Raw genomic sequence first — 26,137 nt, 5'->3', positions numbered from 1 at the left:
CCATCAATCACAACCACCATTAGAAACCCCATTGTCTCAATTATTGACAAGGACACAGTCCCTAACTGTTAAGGTTTTGGACTATTTGCCACAAATAGATTCACATCTGAACTACCCCTCACTATCATCTTGGATGCCTTCGTCTCCACTGAAAATTACTTTTTGGCTAAAAGGGAACTCTGCAATCCCTTTCCCAAATTGCTCTGCTTCTCACACCAGTGTGCGGACCCTCCTTAAAAATCCAACCTCAATTAAGTTTCTAGTCACTTTTTTTATTTTTTTGCTTATTGTTTTTCGCTTCTTTTGGAAAATTGTATTTTTCATTTGCATCAATAAGTACATAAAAATTCATCATATGTAATAAAAATGATATAATTTTTTTCTTTTTATCCCCCTCTCCACAAAAAAGAGAAAAGAGAAAATATCTGAATTTATTGTCATTCATTAATATATTCCGAACATATTATTCTATCCTGTACATATTAATTGTGAGGAGTGGGTGTTAAAGATGATGTGGATGGACTCTTACTGATGAAATCCATATATGGTTTCAGAATCATATAAAAATTCTCAGGTTAATTCCTTAAATTATAGTAATCTTTTCCAATGGTATACAATTTTGAATTTCCGTATGCCATCTATCCAACCTTATAAAATTATTTGTCTTCCACACATTTCCATGCCACCTCTATTGTTACACTCAAAAGTTTTGTTGATACTAAATTGAAGTTAGACAAATATCAACGTCATATAAATCACCAAGCAAAAATATTCTGGGATCTTTTGGTATCTGTATCTTCATAATTTGTCCCAATAATATATTCAAGTCTTCCCAAAATGTTCCCAATTTATCACAAAACCAAACTGCATGTAATAAGGTTCCTGTTTCTTTGTTAATCTGAAACATTTGTCAGAACATTTGAATTAAGTCCATGTAATTTATATGGAGTGTAGTATAATTGGTGAAAAAAATTATACTGAACCATTTGATATCTAATATTAATTGTATTGGTAACACTCTCCTGGCACAATTTGACCAGGCCTCATCATGAACTTGCATATTTAAATCTTTTCCCTTTTTTTGGCTTAAATAGTTCCTTTTTCTGCATTGTGTTTTGCAATTATATATGCATATTAGTAATAAATTTCTCAATAAATGTATTATTAAATACTCAAATGGGCTCTGTTCCAGAAGTCTAAAATCATATTTAAAAAAGAAATGAGGCGCAAATTTAAGATGATAGTATGAAAAAATAGTTTTACTTGGTGCATTGTATCTCTCTTTCACTTGTTTAAAAGCCAAGAAAAAAAACACAAGAAACAATAAAGTAAAAGGAATAAATGGTTTCTGCTTTAACATCATGTTAGCTACTGAGCAGTTCTTAATTCCACTTTTTATACGAATTCCATTCCATATCTTCAAAAAAATGTTTTAAAATTGGTACTCCTTTCAAAAGTTCCTTATTCCATTTATGCAAAAAATGTTCTGGATTAGTTTCTCCTATATTATTCATTTCAATATGTATCCACACTATCTTCTCCCCTATTTGATAATGGAGGATAGATATCTTAATTGAGCTTCTTGATAACAATTTTTAAAAATCGGCAATCGTAATCTTGCTTGATCTAATTTCAAAGTTAATTTTTCCAAAGCGATCCTTGGCATTTTATCATGCCAAATAAATTTTCTTAAATTCTTATTTAATTCTTGAAAAAAAAACTTTGTTGGTATCAGAATGGTTAACGACTGAAATAAATATTGCAACCTCAGAAAATATTCATCTTTATACAATTTCCTATTAAAGTTTTTGGTAAATCTTTCCATCTCTTTAAATCTTCATTTTTTTTAATATAATGGTAGATAATACAATTTAATAAATTATTTAAGTTTCTACCAATATTAATTCCTAAATATTTCATTGCTTCCTTTTGCCACTTAAACTTCATCACCTGCTTACTTAATGTATAGTCCCCATCATTCATACGCATCACTTCACTCGTTCCTACATTGACTTTATAACCTGATATATTCTGCCAAATCGTACATTCATCTTCTTTAATGATATTTCTGATTCTGTAAGATACAATATAACATCATCTGAAAACAAACTAATTTTATATTCTCTATCTTCTATCACAAAACCCTCAATCTCATCATCTCTTCTTTTCACTTCTGCCATTGGTTCTATAGCCAATGCAAATAAAAATGGTAATAATGGGCATCCTTGTCTCGATTACCTTTCTAATGGAAAAGGTTTAGATATTTGCATTTTCGTGTCCGCCTTAGCTTTTGGATGATTGTACAAAGCTCTTTCCGATTTATAAAATCATTTGGAATTCCGAAAACATTCAATACTTTGAATAAAAATTCCCATTCTAGTCTATCAAATATTTTTTTGCCACATCTAAAGGCACCGCTACTGCTGGTATTTTTTTCTTTCTAGGCTACATTTAATAAACGTAAATGTAATTATCTTGTCTGCAGATCTATGTTTAATAAAGCCACTCTGATCCATATATATTAATTTAGATAAATATTTAGTTAATCTGTTAACTAATAATTTGGATACAATTTTTTAATTGTATTCAAAAATGATATCAGTCTATAAGAGGATGGTAATAAAGGATCTTTCCTTTTTTTGGAATAATATTAATGCTGTTTTAAAAGATTCTAGTAACTTATTAGAGTCACTCATTTGATCCAAAAGTCCCATAAAAAAACAGGGAAAAAACAACAACTCAAAATTCTTTATAAAACTCCGGTAAGAAACCATCCTCTCCCAGAGCCTTATTATTTGGCAAAATCAACAAAATATCATATACTTCAACACCCATAAAGGAATTGGATAATTCCATTTTTCATTGACATTTAATTCAGGCAATGTAACTTGTGATAGATAGTCATCTTTTTTTTTCTCCTCGTCCTTTAAAAATTCAGACCGATATAATTGTTTATAAAAATTCCGAAAATCATCATTAATTTCTTGCATTTTATATGTAATTTGACCAGTTTCTCTTTTTGTTGCTATTATTGTTCTTGATAATTGCTCCACTTTGAGTTGCCATGCTAAAACATTATGGTCTCTATCACTTAATTCATAATATTTCCGTCATGTGCACAGTACATCTTTCTCCTTTAAAAGATTGTATTGTATTAAGTTTCAAATTTTTTGATTCCAATAATCTTCATTTCTCTTCATTTTAATGAACATGCAATTCCTTTTCTAAATATATCTTTATCCAATTGATCTACTTCTTTGTTATATTCCTTCTTTATTTTAGATGTGCAACTTATTATTTGTCCTCTTAAAAAGGGTTTTAGAGTCCCACATAATAAATTTATTTGCTACTGAATACATTTCTAGAAAAAACTTTTTATCTGTTGTCTCATAAATTCACAAAGGTCCTTCCTCTTTAAAAGTACTGTATTAAATCTCCATCTATAACCTACATTTTGTTCTTCTTCCAACATAATTGACATCACTGAAGGTGAATGATCTGATAATATTCTTGCTTCATATTCAATCTTCTGAATTCTAGCTTATAATTGTGTAGACTAAAAACATATCAATACATGAATATGTCACATAACTAAAAGAATAATAGTCCCCATCATTAGGATGAATTTTCCTCCATCAACAAGTCTCATTTCATTCATTCAATCTGTCACGATTTTAACTACTTTATTTTTAACAATATTTCCATCTGATCTATCTAGTCTTGAATCAAAAGTAAAATTAAAATCTCCATCCATTATTATTTGATAATTACTTAAAAATATCTTGTATAAATTTCCCATCATCCATATTTGGTGCATATATATTCATTAATCTCCAATATTCTGAATAAATTTGACAATTAATCATTACATATCTCCCTGCTTTATCTATATTTTAATTTTATTTATATCCAATATTTAAATTGCTATTTTTTTATTTATTAATATAGCTATTCCTCTGGCCTTGGAATTAAATGAAGAAGCCAATACAGATCCAACCCAATCTCTTTTTAACTTCCCATGTTCTATTTCAGTCAAATTAGTTTCCTGCAAAAAAAAGCTACATCTATCTAATCTTTTTCATAAAATTTAAGTTTTTTTGTTTTACTGGATTCTGAATTCCATTAATATTAATAACATTCAATTTTACTGCCATGAAGTAGCAATATTAAATCTTCTGTCCATCGATCGTCCCTTTCCCACTCCTCTCACTCCCACTAAAATAACAGCATATGTTACAATAATCTTAGTCAATTCAGGAGTAAAATAAGAAAATATAGAAATAAAAAGAACCCCCCCCCCCACCTCACCGAGGCGCGTGATGTTGTTTCGTCTCTATTCCCCTGATCTATTCGAGATGTAATCCAATTTACATTCATCCACATGACTTTGCAGTGGTTAGGTTCATGGACCTCACTAATTCACTCGATATACCAAACAATTCCTTATTCTATTTTTAATCATAGAATCTAATTCTCTCATAGATCTTTAAAATAAAGAGAGAGAGAAAGAGAGATCTCTAAATCCTCCTCCCCATTTAAACTTTCTCAAAATATTTTTTCCCCCCAGATACAGCAAAACTTTTTCCATCTGATAATACATTGAAGTATCAGCATCCACCTGTCTTGCTTTTTTCAGGCAATGAATCAGGATACACCTTTGCCTCATTAGGTTCTGTGAAAAATCTATTTCTCCCTTCTGGAACAAAGATCTTCCAAACTACTGGATACCTTAAGACAAAGGCATAACCTTTCTTCCATAACACATTTTTAACTGCATTGAATTTTTTGCTCTTTTTCAACAACTAAAAACTTGTATCAGGATAAAAAAAATCTTATTCCCATTATAAATCATGGGTGCCTATTGTTCTTTTGCTTGCTTCGCTGCCAGCTCCAAAATCTTTTCATACTTCATATTGAAGAAATCTGACTAGTATCGGGCACGACTTCTGATCCAGCTGTGGCTTTGGTCTCAATGCTCTGTGCGTTCTCTCTATTTTAATGTCTCCTAGAAATTCATTCACTCCAAAAGATTGTGGAATCCAATGCAGTAAAAACTTTTTTAATTTCTTGTCCTTCACCTTCTTTAAGTCCAATAATCTTTATGTTGTTTCTTCTGCTGAAGTTCTCTAAAATAACTATTTTCTGCATTAACTGATCTTTTGTTGCAGCTGCTTGTTTGTGCCACTTTCATTTGCCCCTTGATGTCTTGAATTTCAAATTCTTTTCTTTAATTTTCTCATCCACAATTTCAATTCTTTTATCCACCTGCTGCATCATTTTCTCAACTTTCTCCGTAAAAGTCTTGTTTTCAGCCTCAATCTCTTATAAATGTTTCTGCCATTATAAATTTCCTATCTTGCTGAGAAGATTCCATGTATTTTTTATATTTCTGCTGAAGAAATAAATGATTCTTGAATTTTCTCCAGCTGTGTGGCCTTGGGACTTTGAGTAAACAAAACTCCTCTTCCTCCTGCTCCTCCTTTTGCTCACTGGAGTTGGAAATCTGCTTGGCATTTTTTTTTAAAGTTGCCTTTCTGGATTTTTTTGTGCTGTGTGCATGCATGTCTCCTCACATATGCGCAGAGTCACATCTTCACCCGAGTCGGGCACCATTGTCTGTACTGCAGATTCCAAAGTCTCCCCAGCTCCTGGCTTATCTCCCCTGGGCAGTATCTTATGAACAACTCCTGGATCCTTCCTCGGGTAGGCCTTTCAGCCTCACCTCGATCTTTTTCTTGCTCAGTTTCTTGTACTATAACGGCTGGCTTTTCCTTCTTTAGTGCCATTTTAAAATGTTCTGCAGATCTTCCAATACTTCAAAGTTTTGCTAACTTTTAAAAACTTTTCTAACAACTTTTTCAATGAGAGTTGGGATTTGCAGTCTAACACTATGTCATCATGTGGAATGCCCCCTGGCTTAAAGTTTTTCTTCTTTACTTTTTCTTCTGAAAGCCAGCAGATAAATGTAAGTCTCATCCAAATAAGTAGGTAAACAGAATATTTTAAAAAGAGATTATTGTAAGTCAATGGAGCTTCAAAAAACTCCAAATTTTTGAAAAGAATTCTAAATATTTATAGTTGAACAAATTCAGTCAAATCATTTCATGAACACAAAAGGAAGAGTAGGGTGAAAACTAAGAACAGATTTTTTTTTCTCCCCAGGTGGAGCCTCTGATGCAGAAGAATTCCAAATTTTAGCCAACTTACTTCTCCCATTCCCCGTCCCTCCAGTGCAAGAGCTTGAAATTCATGGTTCATCTCATCCACAGATCGAACCTACAGGAAACAAAGTTCCATTATTTAAGTGAGCTGTGCCAGTTGATAATGCATCATTTTCTTTTGTGAAGCGTTCTCTTAAACATTAAAAACAAAACTGTTACGAGCCGGACCCATAAACCCAGCAGCAATAGATATTCACCAAGACAAATGGTTACTTAAACAAAAGTTGCTTTTCATTATCTTTAAACATGAAATAGAATCAAACTTTAAATTATCTCTATTGACTTACTCAACCCCCTTTTAATTCTAAGCGCACGTGTATGTAATGTGCGTGTAAGTTCAGAAAAGTTCTTTGCTTCACAGTCCAATCTCACTTCTCATTCCTCCAAGCTCATTGGTATCAGGCAATTCTTATACTGTGCACAGAATTTAACATTTATAAAGTTCACCAGGCCTTGGTGCTTGAAGGGTAAATGGTTACCGCTCAGGAAGGTTCTTGTCGGTTTTCAGAGGAAGATTTGTTGTTTCAAGACATCCACAACTGATGTTCTTCCATCAGCCACTCCAGTGTCTTGCCCCTTCAGGGTTCTCCAGATTATAACGTCATTCTTTCAGGTTATCACAGAGTTCCTTTTTGTTTCTTATTCCAAATGAAACATTAGACAGCCAGTCCTCTCCTCTTGCATAAACCACAAGGGCTTTGACCAGGCCATCTTCCAAATGGGCTTGCCAGCTTGCCCTGTTTCAGTCCTAGCTACTTCTGCTAGCTGTAATGCTGTACAAGTGATCTGTGTGTGTGACTCTCTCTGCTGGACTCTCTCGGAGGGAACGCCTGCTGGACTCTCTCGGAGGGAACGCCTGCTGGACTCTCTCGGAGGGAACGCCTGCTGGACTCTCTCGGAGGGAACGCCTGCTGGACTCTCTCGGAGGGAACGCCTGCTGGACTCTCTCGGAGGGAACGCCTGCTGGACTCTCTCGGAGGGAACGCCTGCTGGACTCTCTCGGAGGGAACGCCTGCTGGACTCTCTCGGAGGGAACGCCTGCTGGACTCTCTCGGAGGGAACGCCTGCTGGACTCTCTCGGAGGGAACGCCTGCTGGACTCTCTCGGAGGGAACGCCTGCTGGACTCTCTCGGAGGGAACGCCTGCTGGACTCTCTCGGAGGGAACGCCTGCTGGACTCTCTCGGAGGGAACGCCTGCTGGACTCTCTCGGAGGGAACGCCTGCTGGACTCTCTCGGAGGGAACGCCTGCTGGACTCTCTCGGAGGGAACGCCTGCTGGACTCTCTCGGAGGGAACGCCTGCTGGACTCTCTCGGAGGGAACGCCTGCTGGACTCTCTCGGAGGGAACGCCTGCTGGACTCTCTCGGAGGGAACGCCTGCTGGACTCTCTCGGAGGGAACGCCTGCTGGACTCTCTCGGAGGGAACGCCTGCTGGACTCTCTCGGAGGGAACGCCTGCTGGACTCTCTCGGAGGGAACGCCTGCTGGACTCTCTCGGAGGGAACGCCTGCTGGACTCTCTCGGAGGGAACGCCTGCTGGACTCTCTCGGAGGGAACGCCTGCTGGACTCTCTCGGAGGGAACGCCTGCTGGACTCTCTCGGAGGGAACGCCTGCTGGACTCTCTCGGAGGGAACGCCTGCTGGACTCTCTCGGAGGGAACGCCTGCTGGACTCTCTCGGAGGGAACGCCTGCTGGACTCTCTCGGAGGGAACGCCTGCTGGACTCTCTCGGAGGGAACGCCTGCTGGACTCTCTCGGAGGGAACGCCTGCTGGACTCTCTCGGAGGGAACGCCTGCTGGACTCTCTCGGAGGGAACGCCTGCTGGACTCTCTCGGAGGGAACGCCTGCTGGACTCTCTCGGAGGGAACGCCTGCTGGACTCTCTCGGAGGGAACGCCTGCTGGACTCTCTCGGAGGGAACGCCTGCTGGACTCTCTCGGAGGGAACGCCTGCTGGACTCTCTCGGAGGGAACGCCTGCTGGACTCTCTCGGAGGGAACGCCTGCTGGACTCTCTCGGAGGGAACGCCTGCTGGACTCTCTCGGAGGGAACGCCTGCTGGACTCTCTCGGAGGGAACGCCTGCTGGACTCTCTCGGAGGGAACGCCTGCTGGACTCTCTCGGAGGGAACGCCTGCTGGACTCTCTCGGAGGGAACGCCTGCTGGACTCTCTCGGAGGGAACGCCTGCTGGACTCTCTCGGAGGGAACGCCTGCTGGACTCTCTCGGAGGGAACGCCTGCTGGACTCTCTCGGAGGGAACGCCTGCTGGACTCTCTCGGAGGGAACGCCTGCTGGACTCTCTCGGAGGGAACGCCTGCTGGACTCTCTCGGAGGGAACGCCTGCTGGACTCTCTCGGAGGGAACGCCTGCTGGACTCTCTCGGAGGGAACGCCTGCTGGACTCTCTCGGAGGGAACGCCTGCTGGACTCTCTCGGAGGGAACGCCTGCTGGACTCTCTCGGAGGGAACGCCTGCTGGACTCTCTCGGAGGGAACGCCTGCTGGACTCTCTCGGAGGGAACGCCTGCTGGACTCTCTCGGAGGGAACGCCTGCTGGACTCTCTCGGAGGGAACGCCTGCTGGACTCTCTCGGAGGGAACGCCTGCTGGACTCTCTCGGAGGGAACGCCTGCTGGACTCTCTCTGCTTGCAAAACCACATGACCCTCTAACAACAGCAAGCTCTCCTCCAGACAGCAGCCGCTCCAGCATGCTCTTTTATCTGTTGCCTTTTACAAACAACAATCCATTCGTGAATTCTCTTGAGCACTCTTCAAAGCTCTTGCAAAAGCTGTCTACCATGGGGCAGAGCTCCAGTATTTTAAATAAGATCTGTTTTAAAGTGTTTGTATGTGACATACTCTAACAAACCTTTCCCAATTTATCTCCCAAAAACATATCTAAATACTCTGTCACAATAATTAAATTTAGATTTGCTCACATTTCAGTTATACAGAAAAAACAAAATCTTCTACAAACAAATAATTTGCTTCCACATTGGTCTTGTAGATTTTGAGATAGACAATGAAGCCAATATTCAAACTACAGTCTCGACAATAAAAATGGCAGTTGTTGGTAGGCAAGTAAGCAGACTGAATTGGTCTGCACCTTTTGCAACTTGTACTGGCCTCTACATGCTTTTGACAAAATGCAGAGGTTGTCAATACCACTCTGAATGATCCTCCTCCATTTGATGGAGTGGCAGCCAGATTCCCAGAAGTCAGTGGGAACATTGCATTTCTTGAGGGAGACTTTGTCCACATCCTTGAATATTTTATTCTGTCAGGTAATCTCTTTCCATGACAAAATTTTATATTCAAAATTTTATAGACTGAAGCTTTATAATTGTAAATAAGTCTCTTTTCAAAGTTTCCAACAAAATAGAAAAATGACAATCAGTTCCAAAAGTGTAAATATGGCTTTTTGATTTTAAGTCGGTGACTAAAAAGAAAAGTACTCGAGATGGCAGAGGCCGACAGCATCGAATCCATGCTGCTGAAGATCCAACTGCGATGGGTAGGTCACGTCTCTAGAATGGAAGACCATTGCCTTCCCAAGATCGTGTTTTATGGCGAGCTCTCCACTGGCCACCGTGACAGAGGTGCACCAAAGAAGAGGTACAAGGACTGCCTAAAGAAAGCTCTTGGTGCCTGCCACATTGACCACCGCCAGTGGGCTGATATCGCCTCAAACCGTGCATCTTGGCGCCTCACAGTTCGGCAGGCAGCAACCTCCTTTGAAGAAGACCGCAGAGCCCACCTCACTGACAAAAGACAAAGGAGGAAAAACCCAACACCCAATCCAAACCAACCAATTTTCCCTTGCAACCGCTGCAACCGTGTCTGCCTGTCCCACATTGGACTTGTCAGCCACCAATGAGCCTTCAGCTGACGTGGACATTTACCCCTCCATAAATCTTCATCCACGAAGCCAAGCCAAAGAAAAAGAAATGAAAATGCTATGTATACATTTTCACAAAATTACATTTTTTAGACATATAGTAACAGGCCCTTTTGACACACAAGCGGTGACCCCCCCCATACAAAAATTAACCTGCAATCCCTATGCTTTTGGAGGGTGGGAGGAAATCAGAGCACCAAGAAGAAACCCACACAGACATTGGGAGAAAGTACCAACTCCATACAGTCAGGGCAGCATTTGAACACGGGAAGCTAGCGCTGTAACAGTATTGCGCTAACAGCGATGCCAACAATACCGTCCCAAATAATTTTGGTATTCATAATTCAACCTGAAAATAAAGATGAGAAATGCACAAATTTCAACACATGACAGGGAAGGGGTAGGGAATGCTGTATGTAACTCAGTAGGTCAAACAGCATTTTTATATAGCAAAGATAAAAATACATAACCTATGTTTCAGCCTTCAACCTACTTCAACTACGATGTCTGGAGACTCTTGTGTTTTACTGCTGTACATCTTAATTTGTGTCCTGCTTCTTCAAAATTCAACAGTAAAAATCTCACCAACTCTGTCACTGCAAAGTTTACAAGCTTCCAATTATCAATCAGGTTATGCCCGAATTGTAGGAGGAACCTGAAAGATTTATGGCCAAGTTGTGTATACAATAAATTTATGGAACAAAAAGGAGTAATATTTCTTAGGTTGCAGAAATCTGCAAGTATCGGTCAGCATATGGATTACTCAGAAACAATTTAAACTACAAAATGACTTTATACTGTACTTTAAAAAGACAAATCATTCCCAGTTTATGCATTCATTATTCTTTGCCACATCTCTTGCTGTATCACAGCTCATTGATCCATTTTGTTGTAATGATTAATTTATTTCGAATGATCTGTGCTCAAACATATTTGGGAATGAAAAGGTGTCAACTTCTGAAATGACCAAGTGGGAGATCAGAGCCAGTGGCAATAGAAATCAAGAGAACCCTGGTGCAGGAGTACCTCAAACAATCTAGACCAGTGTCATAAAAGTCAAATGTTATTAAAAAAAACACTTTAGTTAGGGTCGTAACAATATGAACAGCTAAAACACATTCAAATAAATTAAATTTTGAACATAGTTTAAACTAAGCCAGAATCATTTGCTCCATTTTATATTGGAAAATTATTTGCAAACCACCAATGAAATGTCAAGCAAAGATCCAGGTCTTTCATAGAAATCCTCCTAGTCAGTGGTAAATAGACAGCATTTACAATATCAATGGTTTGGGGACCTGGAATGAATGCACAGACACACAAGTCCAATTAAATTTGTACACTGACACCTGTCAACATGCAGATGCACTCACATACACACAAGTTCAGAGTACAACCTTGCCAATGACCAGCTATCCTTCCCTTGGACCCTCTTATATGCAGTCCTCGACATGAAATTCCCATTACTCCGCTCACCTGTTAACCTCCTCCAATCCCCAGGATCAGCGACAACGGTGGGGATATGTCAGGGATCGGCAAGGGATTGGGTGGTTTTGGCAATTGGCAATGTGGCCAACATTTTTTTTGGTGAGAATTAAGCATTATTTTAATACTTAAAAAACCTTCTCTTGTTGTTTATTGCTGTTTAAACATTTGATATAAGTGATTTGCTGTTGCTACAGGACTTTTTTTTTAAAATGACCAGTTCTCTGAAAAAATTGTTTATCCAACATGATCCTGACCAGTTGGATAATTAGAGTTGTACTGTACTTTAACAGCATCTCCCAAATGCATATCCTCCACCTTCAACAGCAAAAAGAATAGGACAGCAGGTGTATAGGAACTTGATACTTGTACACTTCCAAAGAAAGAGTGTATTTGAATTGGAGGCAGTCCAGAACAAATTCACTAGGCTAATCCCCAGTATAAGTTGGCTGTCCTCTCATGAGTGGCTAAGAAAGTAGATCTATATTTGGGAGAATAAGGGGTGATCTTATTGATTCTTATGGGCAGAGCAGAGTTGATGTTTCGAATAGTGGGAGAGTTATAGGATTAGTGGAATGCCATTTAAAACTGAAGTACAAAAAAAACTTTTTCTTGCAAAGCTTGTTCAATCCCTAGAATTCTTCATCCTTGATGTCTGTGGTGGGAAGTGTAGCAACAGCAAATCATTTGCATCAATGTTTAAACAATAACAAACAACAAGGGAAGGCTTTTTTAGCATTAAAATAATGTTTAATTCTCACTAAAAAAAATGCTGGCCACCACCAATCACTGAGACCTCCCCACCACAGCCAATCCCCGACACGTACTCACCACTACCGCTGATCTCTGGGGAGACTTTCCGGGTTGGTGAAACACTCATTGGCGAGTCACTGTACACTGGGGGATCCAGTGTGCGGTCGACTAATCAGGGGAGGGTTAGGAGTCAGCATCAGGGAGGGATGGAAAGGAAATGGAGAGGACCCACTGAGCCCAAGGTCCTGCTCTTGCCTGGGATGCTGCTCTCCTTGAATACGCTGGGACAAGGGATTCTTCTGACCACTTGCAGCTTGGAGACAGCAGCCTGCAGTTTGAGAGGGAGAGCTGGAGAGAAAAGTCAATAGGGGAAGGTAAAAAAGAAATGAAATGAGAGAGGAGAGGGAGTTACCTGAAACAAGGACAACAGTCATTCTAATTACATGGTGAGTGAATTTTTTTTTTCAACCTATCAAAGTCAGTTCAGCTCCAAAAAATTTTTGGATGAATGAGGATTTCTGATTTGTTTCAGATATCCTCTTTTTTTTTAAATTTGGGTATAAAGGATTTCATAGAATCATATTTTGGATAATCAGAGTTCTACTGTAACTGCAATACATTTTTCAGCAAGCAACCCATTGTACACCAATGGTGGACAGAATGAACAATTAGGGTGGTGTCAGGAATATTATGTAAATTAAGAATGCAATTTAAACTGGATGGTGTTAAACTTTTCGAAAGCTTATGGAGGTGTGCTCTTCTAAGTAGGTGCCATCATGTTCTGAACTTGTACCTTGCAGGTAATGAAAAGCCTACAGATGTTGGGAAATGAGTCACTTGCCACAAAACATCCAGTCTCTCACCCTTTTCTAGTTTTCAGTCAAAGATGAACTCAACAATGTTTAATGGTGGAGAGTAATGTCATTGAATGTCAAGGATTGATGATTAGATACTGCTGTTGGGGACAATCAGTGCCTGGCACTTTGACATTATCACCTTGAATAAATGAACAAAATACTGTAAGCTCGAAGAGAAACACCATCTTCATGGAGTGGAACTTGTTATAGATGAATGAGTTGCTCTGGCATCTCAGCAATACTTCTGTAAAATAAGTGAACGTCTTACGACCGTCTCATTTCAGGGCAGATCATGTAAGCTTTCATGATCAGCACATATGTTCCAACACAAAGGACAAGCAAAACACATTCATTTTGAAAAATCACATCACACAAAGGAAGACAACCCAATTGTCATCTCCAGGGTCAGAAAAGACAATCCTCAGGTAAGGTGTGAATGGTAGGTTAAGATTGGGGAAAGCTAACCTCACAAAAAGGCAACCTTCTAACAAAATCCTTGGAATATCATCTTATCAATCTTTGTTTCTTCAGAGAGACAAGTGATATCTTATGGCAATAACCTCACCCACATGTGGCATGTGTTAAAATTGTTTTTGCTTGAGCAAGAACTGCAACTAAAATGTCCAGGAGTTAACTGGCTGTAAATGCTATATGGCCTTGGATTGGAAATTCACCGCATCTCAACAGGGATAAGGAAAATTCTACAAGCGTTTGAAGGTTAAGGTTCAACAAAATACCACACAACAAATGGGAGGTGAAACTTCTGCAATTCATTGCTAACCATAATATGTGGATTTATCAAATCGCCTCACCCTGCTGAAAGGCAAGACAGAGGAGAATGTCAGTCCCCATTGGATATAACACTTTAAAGAACGTCTCGATTATAACTGTCCTCAGCTGTGTTTATACTAAGGACACCTCGCATCACCACGATTTTTTTTGTGGCTCGCATCACCGCGCATTTTTGGACTACCTGAACTGTTTCTACCCAGTGAATGAATATGCGGTGATGCAGGGCGATGCGAGGTGACCAGGAAGTCTGATGAGCAATTAAAATCCGCGGGTGAAAAATCGCGACTTCTGGTGAGTCCACTGCGAGGTCGTCCCTTGCATCATCCCGCATCGACCACCTCAAAAGTAGGACGCCGGAGCACCTCGAATTGCCGCACATCGGCCACAACCGGATGTGTTTAGTGCGGCCAGATTCGAGGTGTCACCGCGCATCACCGCGCTTTTCCCGGCTCAGTAGAAACACCCCCTTTGACAAACATCTTTGATTCCATTCAAAAAATGGTGAGACCATGTCAACAAAAAATCCTCGCCTCAGAAACAGATATTTTAAATTTTGTAGAAAGGAATTTCAGTCACGATTCATGTGACATCTTCAAGAAAAGAGACAAATTTAATTGCAGTGACCACAGAAAGATTTCCCTTTGTCTGTCATAAGTCAAATCATTGTCAATGTCCACCCCATCTACCTAGGTGTGCAAATAAACAAAAATCTAGGCCAATTATATAAACTCAATTACAATCCACTAATGAAAAAATTACAGGACGATTTAGAGCATTGGAAAGAGCTACCACTAACACTGATAGGAAGGATAAACTGTATTAAAATGAACATTTTTCCAAGGATACTATACTTATTTCAGGCATTGCCAATACAACTGACAGAAAAATTCTTCAAAGAGTTAAAGAAAATAATAAGGAGATTTTTATGGAGAGGGGGGAAACCGAGGATAGCACTAGACAAATTAACAGAATGGTATAAACAAGGAGGCTTACAATTGCCAAACTTCAAAAATTATTATAGAGCCGCTCAATTAAGGTACCTATCAGATTTTTATCAAACAAGGGAAAAACCAGACTGGACGAGACTAGAATTAGATAAAATAGGGGAAAAGATACCTGAACACATATTATATAAATGGGACGAAAAATTGGTACAACATAGAACTTCTCCAGTATTACACCATCTCCTCAATATATGGAAGAAGATTCATGTAGAAAGAAATAAAATAAATTACCAAATACCAAAACTAATATTGACGCAAAATAAGCTACTCCCTTTTACAATAGACAACCTTGCCTTTAGAAAATGGGAAAAAAAAGGGATTAAAAGAATAGAAAATTGTTTTTCAGGAAGTAGATTCTTATCCTTTGAACAACTGAGAGATAAGTACAATATAACGGGAGATACAGCGCTGGCATATTACCAACTGAGATCCTACTTGAAAGATAAATTAGGAAGCAACTTGAGTTTACCAGAGGGAAGTAACCTTGAATATGTGATTACAGATACAATGTTAATCAAAAGATTTATAAAAAATATGTATATTAAACTGCAAGAAAAGGAAAATGAGGAAACAAATGGTAAAACTAAACAAAAATGGGAACAAGATTTAAATATAAAGATAAAAAAGGAAACATGGGAGAAGTTATGCTCTGGAACGATGAGAAATACAATAAATACGAGGCTGCGTATGATACAATATAATTGGTTACAAAGACTATACATTACACCGCAAAAGTTAAATAAATGGGACCCAACAGTATCGGATAGATGTTTTCGATGTAAAAAAGAAAGGGGAACAACAATTCATGCAATCTGGACATGTGAGAGAGTAGAAAAATTTTGGGATGATCTCAATCAGATATTAAATAAAATAACAGAAAACAATATACCAAAGAATCCAGAGATCTTTCTCCTAAGTAACATAAAAAATAAAGAATTTGGAATTGACTTGGAGGATGCACAAAAAAGATTTGTTAAGATAGCCCTAGCTGTAGCAAAAAAATGTATTATGTCAACCTGGAAATTGGAAGATAATTTGAAAATACAACAATGGTATATAGAAATGAATAAATGTATTCCATTAGAAAAAATAACATATAGTTTAAGAAATAATATTGAAATATTCGAACAAGTATGGGAGCCTTACATTAAATACAATAGCGAAAACCTACCGGGAACAAACATTACCTAAGTTGATGGAAGGAGAAGAGAAGAAAAGAATGGACTCAGTAGAATTTCTGGTGTATTTTTGTTGAATGACAACATTGTCTAACTGAATTAATGCAACCTAGATTGTATAACTAAAATGGATGAGAGGGGGGGGGGATGGGGGGGTGGCTTGGGAGGAGGGAGGGGGGAGGGAGAAAAAGTCACTGTAAATGTGTGGAAAAGAAAAAGTGTATATCATGGCTATTGTGATTTATGGTGTGAAAAATAAAAAATTTAAAAAAAAAAAAAAAAAAAAAAAAATGTCCACCCCATCAATCCCAATGACAGAAGAGCAGTTTTCTGAATGAATCTGTGCATTCTCTCCTGCTTGAGGCAACATGAATGTCTGCAAACATCAACTCCAACAGAAGGAGGGGATATCATCAACAACCCACACAGGTTCCGGGTTATTGGCAACTGATCGTGTCGGAGGTTTGGATCTGGAGCTTGGGTTGCCGATGAATCGAACACGAGTCTGTGCGACTACAGAAGCATTGGAGGTGAATCCACGGACACCAAGTGTCCCTAAAGGGACTCTTTTGCTTTTCTTTTTCTCATTGTCAGGGATACTGGGCAACACTAATGTCATGTAATATTACTTGTTCTGAACTATTACATGACAATAAAGGAATCTTGACTCACACCAAGCTCATGGAGACTGGCTCATGGAAACCAGGTATCAGAACCAGGTTTCGAGAGGGTGCTGAAGGCAAGAAAGGCTCACAATAGACCTCTCGATAGGCCTTGGGCGCTGAAAGCTTCCCAAACATATCAGAGGTTTTGGATCTTGAGCTCATTGCCAATAGATTGAACAGGAGTCCAAGGCTGTGAGAGCACGAGAGGCCAATTCACGGACCCTGTTTCTGGAGGGATTCATTTTTGCTTCTCTTTCTCATTTATTGGGGATGCTGGGTAATGCTCAGATTGACTCTGTCTTTACTACTGGCAAAGTTAAAGTAATATCATGTTTTTTTTAATATTATTACGTGACAATAAAAGGAACCTTTGAACCTTTTACACCTGTCTTTTCTTGATCATACTACCAGCCTTCAGCTCTCAATTGGTGACCTGCAGAAATTTCTATCCATCTTATTTATGCCACAATGAAATACATAATCCTAATCACATGGTCAACAGTAGACTCAATCTCAGTGCTGAGCACTGTCAAGTTTGTTCCCATGCCCCTTTCTCTATCTTTCTTGATCCAGTACTATATCTCATCTCCAACAAGGCTCTTCTTAAACTACAAAACATGTGGGAACCTGTTCAAGCTAGATCATGCTATGTCCACTCCACAATCAGACATCATTTATTCACCTGTTCAGAGGGCAGACACCATCATTATCATCAACTTGTTATCTGATTCAAGAGAATAGACCTTGTAACATTAGGCATGCAGTACCAATCTGCTCTCCAAAACAAAAGTCTGTCTTCAAGAGCAAAACAATGGTGGAAAAATAAGGCTCACCAATGGATGTATCAGTGAATGAAGGCTGCAATGGAGAATTATAAGATATAGTTTTAGCTTCTGCTAAGAATAATATGGTTACCCCAAATAAGCAATTGTTTCTCTATTCTGAGAACTCACATGTTAACAACAGGTCTATCATTAAGAATCTGTGGACATGCAATCCAAGGTTCTGTTGTTTCTCTGTTCCTCTCATTTATTGTATTCTCATTATCTGAGTGTTTGTAAATGTATTATCTTCTATTTCTCCCCATTAAATTCCATCAATCTCCCCCGAAAGTCAAATGCTTTCATCCTCCCTGTCAACCTACCAGTTTTTTTATCTGCAGTTTTTTTTAATGTTCTGCCATTTAATTTCATATTATTACAAACACCTTAAGGATCAGATAACAGCCCTCTAGTCACAAAAACTTTGGTCAATCATTATCCATTGCTCTCCATCTCTGAGCCAACTTTGGATCCAATTTAAATATCAGACCCTTCATCAAAACTGGGAAGAGAGAAGAAGGCAAAAGGGACAGGTGGGGATTTCAAAGAAGAACAAAGATTCTTCAAGTTGGATATTCTCAGAAAAAAAAAATCTGTGGAAAGAGAACATCCACTTGAAACATTAATTCCATAGGTTGAATGTTTCCAACATTTTGTTTTACTTCAAATTTCAAAGATGAGTTTTTGTTATTTTCATTTGTGGCTGGTAAGCTTGCAGTTATCAGCTTTTGCACTTGGCAGAACCATGAGTATTTGCATAATTAACCAATTACTGCTTAAACAAATCAAAGAACTGCACTGATTCTAGAGTACTAGTGCACTGCCTTGCTTACAAAGCTAAAGACTTAGGTTGTACCACACACAGTAGTGTCTTAGGATTAAGATTTGATATACAAATTTATCCATTACACTTAGAATGTAACATACATGAAATTCTTTAACTTTAGTCTACCGTAAGGCAGACAGAGTGTCTCCACTTTGTCCAGCACCCCCTCGCAGAAATCTACAGCACCTAGTGTTCCTTGGCAGTCTCCCCTCCAAGTCCTGACTAGGCCTGAGCTTGCTGAGCTTCCAAGATCAGACAATCTCAGGTGTATTCAAGCTAGTAGGCTCTTGACTAGTAGCTTAATTACTAAATATCTAAACTAGTAATTGTGTAAAAGAAAACCAAAATAAAGTTTCGAGCAATAGGAGAAGGTATTTGTAAATCAATTATCAATTTAAATCTACGGAGAATCAAAGCAGAAAGTTAGAGAATGCAGGCGAGAGTCAAACAATATTACAGTTTTATGGCACAAAATTTGGTGGGAGAAAATTTCAGGATCAAAATCAATAGTGCAAATGGGTTAAAGAAAAATTGAAGTATCTATCCCATTTTTAGCAGTTTAAAAGGTGTGGTCCAACAACTATAATAAAATGAACATAAAAAGTAAAAGCAACCCATTTAAAATTTTTGGATGGAAAGGGAACAAAAGGATACAATTAAACTTCCAAGTAGGAGGCATTTTACAACATTTCACATTCCCAATCGAACAGAAAATCTAAGATCTCATTGTGTCCATGAACCGGGAGGCCCCACCTGATGCTCAATGTGAACTCCGTCCCCCGTGGGCCACCGGTGCTTGTTTGAGTAGCCCCCCAGTTGCTCGCCCGGCTGCCGCTGGAAGAAGTAACCCACGGTGGCGTCATCTTGAGAGCGTCCGCTGATGAGCGGCTGCGCTCCGGGAGGGCCGGATGCGATCGCCGGGGCGGCCGCGCTCAACACCAGGCCGCTGCTGTGGCCATTTCCACCGCTGCCATCCGGAGGAGCCCCGCCACCGGTTCTCCCGTGCATCATCCGCGCCGAGTCCTGCGGCCAGGTCGCTTCATTCATGCCCAGCAGGACGCATGGAGTATTCATTCCACCACGGCAACCTGTGAGGATCAACAAGGGCGAGGGGTCAAGGGCCGGTGCGCCAGCTCTCTGCACTCGAGGCCCGAGAACCTGAACCATACCGCCCCACAAAAGGGTCCCATAAAAGTGAATGGCTCGTCAATCCGACCCTCCTGGGGCACCGGCTCCCTCCCTCCCTCCCTCCCGCGTCTTTGTGGTGGCTGCTGTGTGCAGGGCGTGTTTTTTCTCTCTGCAGGGCTCCTTCAACAAAGCTGGTCAGGGCCAGGAGATATGGATACTGCGTGTCGTTGTTGGCCCAGGCCATACTCACCGGCGCGGTGTGTGCAGAACCGAAGGCAGAGGAGCTTCCTTCCCTTTTTTTTCCTTTCGTTCTGCGGCGACTCGCAGAGCTCACAGCAACATGGCGCCCGGCATCTTGTCCGCGCAAAGCACGCCGGTCCCCGCTCCTCCCCGCCGGCCCGGGGTCCTGTTCTTGGCGCGGGTCAAGGCGCGAGGTGCCTCAAGGGCGGAGACCCCGGAATGTGCCCTGCTAGAGGGAAAAGTGACGAGGATATGCTCTGCTCTCAAATTCGCAGTGAGCCTATTCAACCAACACAATTTGCTAATTCAGCAGATCACGCAGCATCAGTGGGATACAAATAATTGTCAGCTGCCCCCACCACTGATGCCGCTGGACCCACTAAGTTCCTCCAGTAAATTATGCTTTGCTCCAGATTCCAGCTTCTGCAGTCTCTTTGTTTCCGAAAGAATGGGGGGGGCGGGGCGGCCAGGGTCGTGGGGTGGGGGGGCGGGGCGGCCAGGGTCGTGGGGTGGGGGGGCGGGGCGGCCAGGGTCGTGGGGTGGGGGGGCGGGGCGGCCAGGGTCGTGGGGTGGGGGGGCGGGGCGGCCAGGGTCGTGGGGTGGGGGGGCGGGGCGGCCAGGGTCGTGGGGGGGCGGGGCGGCCAGGGTCGTGGAGTGGGGGGGCGGGGCGGCCAGGGTCGTGGGGTGGGGGGCGGGGCGGCCAGGGTCGTGGGGCGGGGCGGCCAGGGTCGTGGGGTGGGGCGGCCAGGGTCGTGGGGGGGGGCGGCCAGGGTCGTGGGGGGGGGGGGGGCGGCCAGGGTCGTGGGGGGGTGGGACGGCCAGGGTCGTGGGGTGGGGGGGGCGGCCAGGGTCGTGGGGTGGGGGGGGCGGCCAGGGTCGTGGGGTGGGGGGGCGGCCAGGGTCGTGGGGTGGGGGGGGGGCGGCCAGGGTCGTGGGGTGGGGGGGGGCGGCCAGGGTCGTGGGGTGGGGGGGGTGGCCAGGGTCGTGGGGTGGGGGGGGCGGCCAGGGTCGTGGGGTGGGGGGGGGCAGCCAGGGTCGTGGGGTGAAGGGGGAGTGTCTTGGCGGGATGCACTCTCCAGGACAACATTTCAATGTTGTGGCACTCAGGTTAATTTGAGCTTGGAAAATTAGTACGAACTACTGAATAGAATGTAGAATCGGACCCAGGCTTTGTCTTCCAAACTCGACATCTGTGGAACCTGTACGTTCTGTATATTGCCATCCAAAGTATTGAAATATATTACCATTCCTTCACTGTTGCTTGATCGAAATCCCTTGAGTTATTAGCACTTTATGTCTTCTTTCGCCACACAGCAGCAATTGGAAAAAAGTATGTTCAATCTCATCATCGTTATAGCAATGGCGATAAATAGTTTTTTTTAATCAAGCTACCACAGCGGGGGAAAAAAGACTGGTGAAAACTGCAGTCCCCTGTCCTCATTTCAATGGGGACAGCATTGAGAAATTTATGAGGTTGGTTTCTGGGATTTTTTTATTAACCTTGTCAGCACTTTATCCAATTTTTTACTATTTTATCAGAAGAGATATTTTTTCTTATATGGAGAATCTACAGAGAGGTCATGAAACTTTGGTATATATAACCACTATTATTGATGTAGAAGGTAGGGAAATTTGTCAGCTTTAATGTGAATGGGCTGAATGGAAAAGTTAAAAGGAAAAGAGTCTTGACACACTTGAAAAAAATGCAAACTGATATTGCCTTTATACAAGAAACCCACCTTACTGCACAAGTTCATAAGAAACTAAGGAGAGAATGGGTAGGCCATGTAATATCATCATCTTTTAATTCCAAAGCTGGGGTGACCAGCTTAATAAAAACACACCAGTAATAATTGTAGAAAATATCATTGACCCATCAGGCCAATGTGTATTAGTTAATTGTCAGCTTTACTCAGAGCCCTGGAAACCCACCTCACTGACAAAAGACAAAGGAGGAAAAACCCAACACCCAACCCCAACCAACCAATTTTCCCTTGCAACCGCTGCAACTGTGCCTGCCTGTCCCGCATCGGACTTGTCAGCCACAAACAAGCCTGCATCAGACATGGATATACCCCTCCATAAATCTTCGTCCGCAAAGCCAAGCCAAAGAAGAAAAAGAAGAAGGATCCTTTATTCAGGATATTTTCCTCAAGGTGTCAGGGGATGACAAAATATACATGTAAGGGGTGTCTTTAATTTCTGCTTGGATCCTGTGCTGGATAAGTCAATGCTGACAGTATCCAAAATAAAAGCGGCCAAAACTATTTTGGCTTTTATGAAAGATTTAAACTTGGGAGATGTGTGGAGACAAACTCACCTTCAAACCAAAGACTACTCTTTTTATTCTTTTCTTTAGAATTGACATCTTTTTGTTGTCAACATAGTTAATTCATAGAGCATTCCTGTTGGATCATTCACCCTTGACCCTCTCTATTTTGATGCCAGAAAAAACAACTAACACATATAGATGACATTTGAATCCCACCCTCCTTCAAAAATCAGAATTTTGTTATTCTGTGAAATAAACTGTCCCTCCGCTCTCAATAGTTTTTTATTATGGGACACATTAAAAATCTATCTTTCTTTGGCTTGGCTTCGCAGATGAAGATTTATGGAGGGGGTAAATGTCCACGTCAGCTGCAGGCTCGTTTGTGGCTGACAAGTCCGATGCGGGACAGGCAGACACGGTTGCAGCGGTTGCAGGGGAAAATTGGTTGGGGTTAGGTGTTGGGTTTTTCCTCCTTTGTCTTTTGTCAGTGAGGTGGGCTCTGCGGTCTTCTTCAAAGGAGGTTGCTGCCTGCCGAACTGTGAGGCGCCAAGATGCACGGTTTGAGGCGATATCAGCCTACTGGCGGTGGTCAATGTGGCAGGCACCAAGAGATTTCTTTAGGCAGTCCTTGTACCTCTTTGGTGCACCTCTGTCTCAGTGGCCAGTGGAGAGCTCGCCATAGAACACGATCTTGGGTAGGCGATGGTCCTCCATTCTGGAGACGTGACCCACCCAGCGCATTTGGGTCTTCCTTCAGGCTTTGACACCCATAGCAGGAGCGCGAATCCAGCACTCACTGCAGTGAATAACAATTCGATCTGTATGTATGGCACACAGACTATACCCCTGAAATTTGGCGACAATAAGTTCACGTGGAAGTTCATTCTGACCATTGCTGGGTGCCGACTTCCTCACTGATGGTGGACTTAAAAGGGCACTGGTTGGTAAACACAACATTCCAGACTTTCCTCCTTGGAAAAGCGAAACTACCCACCCTGCACCTGTGGAGTACTCGATCAATGAATTTGCCAAACTTCTTGCAGAGTTTCCAGACATTGTCATTCCCCAGTTCTCCACTGCCGCACCGAAATATGGCATTGCACACCACATCCTCACCCAAGGACCTCCTCTACATGCCTGAGCCCGACACCTGCCACCTAAAAGTTGCAGCTTGAAAAACAAGAGTTCCAAAAAAATGGAGGAACTTGGAATCATATGCAGGTCTGATAGCCCATGGGCTTTCCCGCTACATATAGTACCCAAAGCCATGAGAGGTTGAAGACCTTGCAGGGATTACATGTGTCTCAATGACGCTACCACTGCAGTCTACTACCCTGTGCCCACATGTAGGACTTTACAGCTAATCTTCATGGGGCCAGAATATTTTCTAAAATTGACTTTGTATGTGAATACCTGTAAACGCGAAGGATATGCCCAAGACCACCATCATAACACCATTCGGCCTCTGAATTTTTGAGAATGTCTTTTGGGCTCGAAAATGCTGCACAAACATCCCAGTGATAAATGGGGGCAGTGGGTGTGGCATGGACTTCCTTTTCATAAACCTTGACGATATACTTGTCTCCAGCCACACCCACAAAAAGCACCTGCTGCATCTGTGTTTACTCTGCCATTACTTACAGGAGTTCTGGCTAACTGTCAACCCTGCCAAGTGCAAATTCAGGCAGTCCTCTATCGAATTCTTGGGACATAAAATCAGTAGTTGGGGTGTTGTTCCATTGCCTAGCAAGGTGGAAGCCATCGTCAAATTCACGAGGCCCAATATCATCAAAGGAGTCCAGGAATTTGTGGGGATGGTCAATTTCTAAGATCGCTTTCTACCCTCTACATCTCATATTATGAAACCTCTCTTCGACCTCATGTCCAGCAAGGCCAAAGGTTAGGTTAACCAGTTTTTAAAAAATACTATTTGGTGGCCCAAATGAGATTTGTCTCATCCTTTTTTGAGGGTGATGATACCCCCTCTTGGTACAAATTGGATTACGCTCCCTAAAAGAAAAAGTATGCTGTGATTTTATTTATAAATGGAACTCTATAATTATATCCAATAGGATAGACAACTCTATTTTAAAGCACTTGATCAGAATATGGCGTGAGACTCGTGGAGGTTCTGGACTGAAAAGAGGATTGTCACCAAAAACACCTTTGAGACAGAATGAACTTTAGTCACTACTTTGGAGAGGAGAAATAACATTTGTCCTTAAATTCTCTATAAAATTCTGGTGGGAAACCATCCTCCCTGAGTGATTTATTAGATTGTAGTGAGAAAATCATGTGGGTGGAACACTGAAGAAACAGCACATTATTGACTAACAGGAATGGCTGTGTGATAATGGACAATTCAGCTGATTCTCCCTGTCAGGGGAATTATTGAACTTCACCGTGACCAAAGGAAAGGTCACTTTGATTGACCCATACTTGGGTTTTTGAAGGATCGTGGAAGTCAGGTGTTTTGTTTCCCTTTTGCAAGGTATTGTTACATGATATAATACAGACAAATTTATAATCATCATTTGTATTTTTTGATGCGCACCATTGATCAAATCACACAGATTTGTCATATGCAAAATCCATATGAGACTGGTTCACTTATTTCCATACCCTTTGGACAGGGTTCTCCTCACCTTCTCACATCGACTGTGGCTATGTAGGGGGACCATTCATCAGGGGGACATGGAGCTTTTTTGGCATCATCCTGTTCTTCTCATCAAACTATGCACAGATGATCAGTTTGTTCAGAATGGAAGCATTATTGTCCTAACGCACAGGTTGGGAGTCACGTGATGCTGTGCCCAGAGAGCTCCCATCTAAAAGCATCTAAAACAAGGAAAATATCATCTGTAACAAGAAATTAAACTTATCCACACTGAAGCAAAATGGGTAGGAGGAGCAAGAAGCAGGTGACAAAAGATAGAGACCAGCTAGAAGTAGCAGAAACATCAAGTGAAAGCTCACTTGACACTGGTGACCTACAAGCTCCCGCACTACCACAGGGGCCTAGCACAGAAGGCATGAGGATGAAGCCTGCGATGTCAGGCATGCCCAACCAAGATTTTCTGGCAGCGGCGTGGCTGCTGGCGACCCACATTGGAGGTCTGGAACAATGAGTGGACGCCAGACTAAAAGTGGTCTCAGAGGGCTTGCTCAACCTGCAAACTTCAATTGGGACTCTGACAAATCGTGTTGGAGCCCTGGAAGACAAGATGGAGAACATTCAGGACACTCAAAAGAGATTGAAAAATACAGCCAACATGTGGGTCATCGAAAAAAACAGCTGATAGATAAGTTGGAATATCTGGAAAATTACAATTGGCGCAATAACATTAGACTACTGGGACTGAAAGAAGGGAAGGAATCGGTGGAGTTCTTTGAACATTGGATCCCTGAAGTTTGGGAAGGGAGCGATTCAAAGGCCCTCTAGCCATAGAAATGCCCTTCAGACATTCAGCCCCTGCCCCACCCCAAATCAATGGCTGAGGCCGGTTCTGATCCAGTGTATTAGTAGCTGGGACTGGGAAACAGTGCTAAGGCCAGCAATGACCTGATCAAGGGAGACAGGGGAGCCGGTGGAATTCTTGGGGGGTGGTGGGGGGGAGATTGATGTTGTTCCCCAACCCAAGTCCTGCGCTGCTAAAACAAAGAAAAGAATTCGACCAGATCAAGAAAATACTGAGAGACAAAAAAGTTGTGTATGTAATGCTATACCTGGCCACCCTAAAAATCTTGGAGGGGAGAGGAAACATTTCAAGGAACCACGGGACACTATGTTATGCACTTGGGAGCTACCAGAAAGTACATAAGCCTGCAAAAACACATGCTGAATCAAACCCCTTGAAGGAGCCATAAACAGAATCCCTGAGAAACTATAGGACAAAATGGGGTCATTACAGTCCTACATGCAAACAACTAAGGTTATATCGGATATTGCTGGACAAAGCAGCTGTGGTTTTGACAAAGTTCTCCAATGATTGGAAGGAATA

General features: G+C 41.7%; 1 protein-coding gene across 10 annotated transcripts in view; it reads right to left on the bottom strand.

Annotated features, from left to right (window-relative positions):
- Window positions 1-19,955, bottom strand: part of LOC138736622 (pumilio homolog 2-like) — a 117,639-nt gene extending 97,684 nt beyond the window's left edge. For 9 of the 10 annotated variants that reach the window (XM_069886413.1, XM_069886415.1, XM_069886414.1 and 6 more), the window contains exons 1-3: window positions 19,875-19,955; window positions 19,250-19,584; window positions 6,208-6,276 (exon numbers count right to left, since the gene is read on the bottom strand). In XM_069886413.1, the coding sequence (XP_069742514.1) occupies window positions 6,208-6,276; window positions 19,250-19,570 (390 nt within the window). In that variant the 5' untranslated portion in view covers window positions 19,571-19,584; window positions 19,875-19,955. The remainder of the gene's footprint in view (window positions 1-6,207; window positions 6,277-19,249; window positions 19,585-19,874) is intronic. The other variant, XM_069886420.1, reaches the window with a different exon arrangement.
- Window positions 19,956-26,137: the final 6,182 nt, after the last annotated feature.

The sequence above is a fragment of the Narcine bancroftii genome, chromosome 6 (assembly GCF_036971445.1).
Source record: "Narcine bancroftii isolate sNarBan1 chromosome 6, sNarBan1.hap1, whole genome shotgun sequence".
NCBI lineage: Eukaryota > Metazoa > Chordata > Chondrichthyes > Torpediniformes > Narcinidae > Narcine > Narcine bancroftii.
The sequence above is the reverse complement of the archived record's forward strand: the minus strand, read 5'-3'. Positions and strand labels throughout refer to the sequence as shown.